Source organism: Protobothrops mucrosquamatus, unplaced genomic scaffold (assembly GCF_001527695.2).
Source record: "Protobothrops mucrosquamatus isolate PMUCROS unplaced genomic scaffold, P.Mucros_1.0 scaffold3377, whole genome shotgun sequence".
Taxonomy (NCBI): domain Eukaryota; kingdom Metazoa; phylum Chordata; class Lepidosauria; order Squamata; family Viperidae; genus Protobothrops; species Protobothrops mucrosquamatus.
The window spans coordinates 49,065-59,133 of NW_015389360.1; the positions used below are offsets into that span (position 1 = coordinate 49,065).

At 37.1% G+C, this 10,069-nt stretch overlaps 1 protein-coding gene across 2 annotated transcripts in view; it reads left to right on the plus strand.

Annotated features, from left to right (window-relative positions):
• Positions 1–10,069, plus strand: part of TDRD7 (tudor domain containing 7) — a 38,453-nt gene that overhangs the window by 14,791 nt on the left and 13,593 nt on the right. For both annotated transcript variants that reach the window (XM_015826913.1, XM_029286345.1), the window contains 4 exons: positions 2,006–2,091; positions 4,191–4,411; positions 6,126–6,697; positions 9,828–10,014. In XM_015826913.1, coding sequence (XP_015682399.1) covers positions 2,006–2,091; positions 4,191–4,411; positions 6,126–6,697; positions 9,828–10,014 — 1,066 coding nt within the window. The remainder of the gene's footprint in view (positions 1–2,005; positions 2,092–4,190; positions 4,412–6,125; positions 6,698–9,827; positions 10,015–10,069) is intronic.

Consider the following 10,069-nt stretch of genomic DNA (forward strand, 5'->3'; position numbering starts at 1 on the left):
AAGAAGAGGAATTATGTAAAAAAAAACATGGAACACCATGTTTTAAATATGAAATATTCTATACACCTCAGTTAAAAATATATTCTGCTTTCCATACTAGGTTAGTCCATTATTTCCCTTTTTTTCCCATACAAACACAAAGATAGCTGTCGACAACAAATATAAATCTAGATATTCTCTTTCCCCTCTTGCCTGAAATGACTCGGGGGGGGGGGGATAGGCTTTTAATAGGGGAAGGAAATCTATCTAGCATTGGGGAAGCAGCCTATAATGAAATGCTTTGAATAAGAACAAGATCTGTTGTTGGTTCATGAAAAAAATTCTGAACTTCTGCAGAACTCTTCATCAAGCTCCATATTGAGCAAAACAGGAAAGTGAAAATTAAGCAGAAGAAAAAAAAAACTTTATGCCCAAAGTCCAATTATAGTCACAGTTTTAGGATGGTATGCAGGAGAGAACAGTCGATATAAGTTGATTGTAAAATATCTTTATTAGATCCTGGGAAGGAAAAATAGTGGAACCTATTAAATATTACTCAGATTTGCATTGAATTCAAGCATTTTCTGCCAAGTGCTTTGTAAATTCTAGGTTAACCAAGAATTGTAGGGCCAATGGAAGTAGCAATAATTAGTCACCCCATCTGTGAAAATATGAAATCCTGTGGTAATATGAATGAGGCTTGCATTATATGGTCTATTTTAAAAAATGTTAGCCCTTGTATTTTCAAAATAGGAGATCACCCAATATTAACTGCTTTCTGTAGTATTCCAGAAGATTGAGAGACTGAATAGTGGCTCATGATCCCTCAAACTCTGCCTAACCATGATAGATTTATTGTTTTAGCTAATGTTTATGTATACACTGGCTCATATTTTTTACGGTTGCAGTGGGTAACTTTCCCAATGTCATGTGATTACCTTTTGCAACCTTCTGACAAGCAAAGTCAATGCGGGGGGTGGGGGGAGCCAGATTAATTTTACAATTGTGTTACTAACTTAACAGTTGCAGTGATTCACTTAACAGCTGTGGCAAGAAAGTTCTTAAAATGGGGCAAAATTCACTTAACAACTGTATACTGTTCTGCCAATGACCACAATCCCCCCTTCCCATTTTTTTCATAATTTACTAGAGGTTGGAGTTGCTGGGTTTTTACGATAGATAGCTCTGTTTCTGCAAAGACAAGCAACAAAGTCATCTTGGCTTATTTTCTGAGTGGGTTCTTTAGTCACTGAACCATGCAAGGATAAGGAGATTCATGAAAACCAGGGGTCTTCAAACTTGGCCCTTTTATAACTTGTGGACTTCAACTCCCAGAATTCCTCAGGCAATGTGCCTGGCTGAGGAATTCTGGGAATTGAAGTCCACAAGTCATAAAAGGGCCAAGTTTGAAGACCCCTGATGAAAACCTTTTCCTGAAAGCCCAAAGAACTGTCATGTTCTCCGATGATAGAAGCCAATGAGGTCTGCACAGATAGAGGATTCTGTGGTTGTTGGTCTTGCAGAAAAGGGCTTTCTGAAAACAAATTGGCACAAATTTTAACTTCCCTCATGAGTAGTTTCAGTTGCATTGAGATTCTGTACCTATGAATGCATGGGTGAGGCTAAAAGATGTTGCAAGGAAACAAAAGCTGCATAAAAAATAAAAGAACAGAAAATAACTAGCTTTCATAATTTATGCTGAATTCTTCATTTTGGCTTCATGTAGCTGAACTTGGTCCAGTGTATCTTAATTTTTAACTTGTTTTACCCAGTTTGTTTGTGTATATTCAATTACTTGTATGTTTATTTAAGCACAAATTCATGTGGATTTCCTACTGAAAAAAGGTTATTTTCAGTTGTCCAGCATAACTTGCGGGGAATAAAATAGTTCCATTTATGTAGTAAGGTAAGGTAACAACTACAGCACCTGAAAACAAGAATACAGTATAGCATCTATATGGTACATTGATTGTTTAGCTGCAGTTTTTAAAAAATGAAAATCTGATTCTTCGCTTTCGTTTTTTAGGCCTGAGAGAAGACTTGTGATTCCTCCAAGGTTTCACAAAGAGCTTCAATTTCATTTGACAAGAAATGTGCCTTTGGACATTAACGGTATGTTATTAGAGGTCCACGTGTAGTTCTAATTCATGCTTTATCTAGGTAACTTGATATATCAAAAAAAATAAGGTATCCGCTGATGGGCAAGTTCTCTAAGACTACAGTTCTGAGTTAGATGGGCAAACAAAAGTTTATACGTTATTCTGAGCCATGGCTTATCACAATTACTAGATTCATGCAATACCTTAAGGCAAAGGAATTCTGCATTATGACTTGTAATCTTATAAATTTTATAGAAAATAAAATAAAGCCCTATTATCTGTAACAGAGGTCCCCAACCTTTTTGGCACCAGCGAACCGGTTTCATGGAAGACAGTTTTTCCATGGACCAGGGGTGGGATGGGATGGAGAGGGTGTGGGGGGGTTGGGATGATTCAAGTGCATTACATTTATTGAAAATTTTCTAAATAAATGAACAAATAAATAATGCACTTATTTCTGTTATTATATGATTATATTGTATTAGATTAGATCAGTGACTTTCTGCTTCTAAGAAAGTGGGAAGGAAGAGATAGTCCTAAAGTCAACCCTCCAGCAAAACCCAGCATGTTGAGGAAGTGCTGAGAACATCATGAGAGAGAGAGACAGAGACAGAGACAGACCAAACCAACTCAGCACTGCGCTATCCCAGCAGTCTCAGAAAAGGTGCAAATGAGAGAGACACAATGCTTAAGGGGAAATGTAGCTTCTCCCCTCCCCCTTTGCAAGCCCGGTAGGAGCACGCTTGGCTTGCAAACTTGGAGAGCTGCAGAAGAAAGGAGGAACACACACATACACACACACATACCAAAATAAATCACAAAAAGCAGGCAGGATGTAGCCAAAACACAGAGGCACCTGGAGCATCAAAACAAAAGCAAAAAAAAACTTACGGAACCCAGCAGTCTTAGAAAAGGTGCAGATGAGAGAGAGGATCCCTTGGAGACGCAGAGCTTAAGGTGAAAGGTAGCTTCTCCCTGCCCCTATTTGCACCCTGACACACACACACACACCTTGGGAGGATCCCCCTCCAATGAGGCTTTGGGGAAGCTCCCGGTTTCAAGCTGGGCTTGCACGCGCTTGTCTTGCAAACTTGGAGAGTTGCACGAAGGGCGCACCAGCTCAGCTGGGTTGCTGGGAGGGGAGAAGAGGAAAGTGAAGAAGAACAGGAGGAGGAAGAAGAAGTATCAGGAGGAGGAGTAGCCAGTTGCAAGTGCAGCTGCCAGAGGACCTTTGCACTGAGCAAGACAGTTTCTGCCCAGCCACTCTCCCGTCCCTGCCCAGACCCTTGCAGTCTTGCCTCATGCCTGGAGGTGGAAGACATGCCTTCAGCACACCTCCAGCTGCTCAGCCTGCCTGGTTCCTAACTGACCGCAGACCGGGAGCTGGGGACCCCTGATCTATAAGTGCAGGTGAGAGTGTGTTAATGTATCAAACTAAATGTATTTTCACAGTCTGAAAGTCTCGCAGGTGAAAATAAAATGGTTCCATTCAGATAGGCATTCCCTCTTCATTCTTCTATGACCAATTTGGAATTTGTGTTTGCATTGCTTGTTAGCATTTATAAATTTCCCTACTTTCTATTACCATTACACATTTAGAATAATGAGCTTAACTTCAAAACAGTATTGTAAGGGAAGCATTCCTGAACTAACTCAGCAGCACCAACACTTTCATTCCTCTTAACACCTAAAGAAAGAACTTGTGCTACAGCAGGGAAGAAGTAACTATTATGACTGTTAACTGTCTATTAATGGATCTATATGCAAACACTAATAGCCAACTTTGCTTTAAAGTTCACAGCATAATGGTGCTTTGTGGGAGTATGTTAACAGGTGGAAGAAAATTCATTATTTGTTTTTTTTTTTGGATATTTACGTCAGCTTTAACTTTTTTAAAATTGCAGGTATTGAGTTTAAAAATTTATGAGTCATCCCCTCACAAAGAAAATGTAATTACTACAATATCTGATAAATTGTAATGAATTAAACCTTGGTTTAATTGTCGCTTATTAAATAAAACACACTATGGCACATTTTATACTATTAATAGTTTTAATTATTGTTACTTTCAAAATAAGAAATATATTCAAGAATATGTATTTGCTTTTGCAGACAATGTTAGAGAACCAAGACAATTAATGCAACCAGTCGCCCTCCCTCGCAACTCGAATACTGATATAAATGAGATTCAGAAAAGAATAAAGGACATCATCAATCGATTCAAAAATGGAATATGGTTATCAAAGATACCACACTTGTATAGAGAGGCCTATAATGAAGACTTTAATACCGCTTTGCTGTCACAATTTGAATACTGGCCACATGTTTGTATGGTAGGTGCTAACTTTATCACAGAAGATATTTGTAGACTAATTTTCTTATTTGAATGTATGTTTAAATTTTTAAAATTAAAATCTTTAGGATGGTTTACTTGGAAATCAGAATTTAAAGTCAGCACAAAAAAGTCTAGACAGTCTCAACTGAATTAGGATTATCAAAGTGTTGAAGTTTGTTTATAGGAATATATAGAATTCCACTCTTAATTGAATAAAATTGTTGTTGAGGGCTTCCTGATGAACCTGTAGCAGGTAATCTCATATTTGAGAATCCTACAAGTATCAGTGTACCTTAGCAAAACCATCAATTGAACCTCTATATCTAATGTGTTCCTGTATATGCCTCTCATCTGCGCTCAGCAGTGTTCTTAATTCTCAAATTATGAAGATTTTTTTTTTTATTCTGTCAAACAACTACTCAGGCAAAATCTTTTTGTATGTTCACTTCCGAGGTAAACCACACATGATTCAATGGAAATTCTTTGAAATGGATTTAGAGAAAATTGCCACCTTAAATATAGTTATTTAATATCTCTGCATGTAATCAAAGGGACAGTAGAAAATTGGTATCCCTGGGCATCATTAAAGTTTACAGATCAAAGGGCAATATAGATTGAAAAACAAAAGAGGTTTAGGTTATGTTTCTAGCTTTATTTAAGCCCCTAATTAGGCTTGGATTAAAAGGGGATATACCTAGCACCATAAAGAACAAGCATTTGCAGATGGGAACATGCTCTATGTTGAAAAGCTATTTGTCTTGAAATGTACAGCCTTGCGTTATCAATTTGGGAAATTGTTTAAAAGTTACATTATTTTTCTGTATTAACAGTCTACTGAATATGCTGTAACTTGAAGATTGCATTTTCACATGCATTGGGACTTTCCCCAATTTATTTTAAACCTAAACCTATTTCCAAATATTTGTTTACAGGGTTAACCCATTTTTAAAATACCCATACACCTAGGTTTGATTTCCATAGTCTGATGCTCTCAGATTTCCCAAATTCCTAGACAAAATGGCATTTGGGCACATCAGATGGTAATTATGAGAGTTACAGTCCAGTACCTTTAGGGATCATGATTGTAATAAATTGCCATAACTATATGAAAAATAGGAGATTCACCCAGTCAAGGTAAGTGATTTGAGTTGGAAAGATTTACCTGAACATAAGCAAAAGAGGTAAGTATTTTCTCTAAAATTTGGGCACTCTTTTCTCACAAGTTTACATATAAAGCTTATATGCTGCTCCAAGACTCAGCGTGTTAGACCTCTAAACAACAGTAGAGTAGATTGAAAAGCAATATATAATAATATTAAAATTATTTAGCTATTGGGGGAAAACATAATGGGTATAAAGTTTTACCCTTCAGGAGGGGAACAAATACATCTCCACATAACACCAAAATGTTGCTGAGTTAACTAAAATTACAATAATTTTGTAACTGTTTTACAAAGAGCATGCCTATTGGATATCTAGAGGAATACTGTTCCAGAGAAGGGGACAGCAGTTGAGAAGGCCCAGCAACTCTGGGCTGTTTGCAGATGGCATTCCAGGTGGTTGGGACCTGGAGGGAGATTTCTCTTCCAATTCTGAAAGGTTAGCAGAAATCTCTGGGAGAAGATGGTCTTGAGTGAGCTTCCATAGTGTTGAGCTTGAATATTTCACTCAGTGTGATTTTTTTTATAGCTGCTTCTTCTGTTCTTTCTAAGGCAGAGAAAGTATCTTCTGGTGGCCAAAGAGATGTAATTCTCTACCCTTCTGGAAAAATGCAAAATCTAGGAAAGGTTGTTTCAAGCCAAGAAAGAAAACCTCAGCCTCCTTTATTAAAACAGAGTGTGGAAACTAAAACTGCTACCCTCCACGGAGACTTCAAGCAAAATATCGCAGCCATCTTGACAAAATATTCCAATGGTCTTTGGGCTAATGCTCTCCCGAAAGTATATGAAGACACTTACAAAGCAGCGTTGCCTCAGAATATTTTGGACAACCTTGACTTACTCTCAGATATATGTACAATCAATTACATTTCTGAAAATCCAAAAAAGGCAATTCTCTATGCCAAGCCAAAACAGCACCCGGGGAAGGACCTGAATATTATTGCTAAGAACTCCACATATGAAAGCATACAGAAACCACCTGAGCACCAGTCTGTTAAAGCAAAGCAGGACTCCCAAGAGGGTGATTTTGAACACATTCCTGTACCTCCTTTAATTATCCCAGAAGAAATATCACCATCTGTGTTGGTGGTGGACCTGTGTTCTACAAATGACGTCGTCGTTAGGTACGTTTATAAACCTCTCTTTGACATTTCTCTGGTGCCTGGAGTTGTGTAAAATCATAAGTAAAAATGGGGGGGGGGGAAATCTCAATTGGAACAGTTCTAATGGGCACATACTATTATGTATTGCTTTTGTTTATTGAAGATTCTTTATTCCAGCACATTCTTCTTCGGATGTTAGAAGGGATTTTCACAACACCCTGGAATTCTCTGTGCTTCCCCCGCCCCCTTCCTAAATCTATTCCAATGTGTTGGAGTTCCTTTGGAATAGCTTGGGAGATAGTGAAAAAAGAATGCAAATTGGAAATCTGACATTTCCATGAATGAGAAACAGTTTGGTGTAATGGTTAAGCTGCTGGTCAGAGATCAGGAGACTGTGAATTCCAGTCCTGCCTTAGACATGAAAGCCCAACCATTTTCAGCCCAACCTACTTACAGGGTGATTGTGGACAAACAGGACATAGGAGTATTAGATACTTTTGCCACCTTGAGTTACTTATAAAAAAGGGATAAAATCTAATAATTATTTGTAGCATCAGGAAAAATTTGCAGTATCAGGGAATTTCCATTCACTTAAGACTTCAAAGAGATACAACTGCATACTAGGACTAGGCACGTTTAAAAAATGGAAAAAACACTTCAGACCTTACATGAAAGCTGAATTTCTTTCCTATTAGATAAAGCAGCCTCTCTCTTCACACAAATTGTTTAAAGACGTAACATTTAAAAAATGCCAGTGTAATTTAGTTCATTACAGCAGGAGCATATATTTTTTCAAGTTCAGATGGAAATCTGAAAAAAGTAACATGAAATATAAAACATTAGTGTATTATTTTTGAAATATAACAAAACTTTTATTACTGTCATGAGGTCAGTAGGTTTTTGAAACATATTCGACCTTACTGGACACAGTCCATAAGTTATAACTACATTTTTTTTTTCAAAATAATGTTAAAATTCTGGGAAGATACTTCCTTTCTAAATTGATTCAACAGTACAATAAATCTCAAATAGGAGTAAAATTGGACCTGAATTTGAGTTGAATATGTTAAAACCCATTGAATGTTAAAGCCAGGGGTAGTCAACCTTGGCTCTTTTATGACTCGTGGACTTCAACTCCCAGAATTCCTGAGCCAGCATGGCTGGCTCAGGAATTCTGGAAGTTGAAGTCCACGAGTCATAAAAGAGCCAAGGTTGAGTACCCCTGGTTAAAGCCCTTGTTTGATTGTGCAAATTAGGATCTGCTATAAAAGCTAAATTAAAAGTAGCATTTCAGTGTGAAAGAAAGAGGGAGAGAAGAGTATTCCGAAACTGACTCAACAATAGACATACAATTTAGGTGATTTCTTCCATAAAATCACGATTTCCTACTAGATTTTTTTGTCTACAGCTACTTTTATTACACTATATTGGTACTGTTTCAAACTTGTACTATACTAATATAGTTTTGAACTATTTTTTGTATTGTATGATGTGTGCATATTGTGTATATTTGTATATTGTGTGTGTGTATATTACTATGATAATATGCTAATATATTAGTATTCTTCTAGTTTATTTCTAATAATTGCCATGCTACTAATATGCAAATATATTAATGCCATATTATAGTTTTGACCTAGATTTGATTTGATTAAATAAAAAGGGCAGTTTAATTAAAATGCACTGCTGCACTCTAGATCAGTTGAAGTTTGCAAGCGGTCTTCAAGGGCAGCTCTATGTAGAGCACATTGCAGTAGTCAAGTTCTGAGGTGATCATTTGAAAAGGCCTCTCAATCTAGAAAGGGGTTCAATTGGCACCAGACGGAGCTATATAAAAGCCTTTTTAGCCATAATTACCATTGAGTTTTGGGTCCAAGTTGACCCCTAGTTTTTGCATCATTCTTGAATGGGGAAATACTGCCCTTTTCAAAGTTAAAAATGGAAAATCAGCAGATATAAATGGTCCAAATGGTCCACAGATATTCGTTGTTGGTAAGATGAAGTTGAAACCATTTTGTTGTATTAGGTAACCTGATAATACAGTGAAGCAAGTATTTTCTTGAATGTTATATAAAGGTAAAGGTTTCCCCTTTACCTGCTAGCTTATTGCTTTTTGTAACTGATGAAGATTCTGGATGATATTGTACTGCATGTATGTCTTTATTGGGGGAGGTAGATCATAAAGACATTCTCACACCAGAAACATGCTCAAGGGCTAACACGGGTCATCATAAGTCCCCAAATCTGAAAATGATAATTACATAGATTATATAAATAACCCAATTGTTTTAAATGCTGTAGCATTTTGAAAACCTGAAAACAAAGCAAAACAAAAAAACCTAAGCTTTGTCACCAGACTGCCACAATTTCAGCAAAGAATCAAAGTGCAACAGATAGAATGTTTCTTCTATGGGTTCATCTGTCAGCACTTCCCATTGCCTATCCTGTCAATCTCCCTTTGTTTTCCTCTTTGGAAATGTACTCATGATTTACTCCTTTTGTAACTCTGATTCAATTACACTTCTCTCTCCAAGCCATGCATATAATTCATCTTTGGGTTCTGTGCTATTTTGATGCTGCTTTTTTTTCTTCTTCATTGGAAATAAACTGCCTTCATCCACAAGTAGCTGTACATCTGGTGCTATAAATTTTCCTTTCCTTGCTAAGAATTTTTTTCAGTTTCCTTATCATTACAGAAAGCACCAGTGTACTAAGATGCATTTGAGGAGATGGGTGGCTATTTACATTTGATTAATACACACATACATACAAACAAGGTCTTTGCTTCAAAGACCTAAAGATCTAAATATGAATTCCAACTGGACGCATTAGGTACCAGTTTTTCGGCAATTGGTGTTAAAAGTTCACCCAACCACCTTTTTTCCTGGGTTTTGTTTTAAATAACTTAGATTTAAATGACTCACTATTTCCCTGAATGCTCTATATGCCAGTTGTCGAACACCCAAATTTTGATCATGTGGCTGGCGGAGAAGCTGTGACAGTCAAAAGTCACTTTTTTCAGTGCCAGTGTAAAACTTCGGTCACTAAATGAATGGTTGTCAGTCGAAGTCTACCTGTATTAATTCTTCAACTGCTCTGATTGTTCGTGGTTATTGATTTATACTAAGTCTTGTCCAACTGAAATCCATAGGTATGTGGGCGCAAACTATTCTGGTGCCCAGGAATCCATGGAAGAAGAGATGAAAGATTGGTACAGTCGGAATGCCTCAGTTTTGCAAATCCAGTCTCCTAAAGTTGGACAAATTGTTGTCGCGCTTGCAGAAGAAGATGCTTGGCTGCGGGCAAAGATTGTTTCAACAGAGGGCAATAGAATAAAGGCAAGTGCAAAAAGTTTCTGTACTGAAAATTACATTAAAAAATGGATGCTGGTCC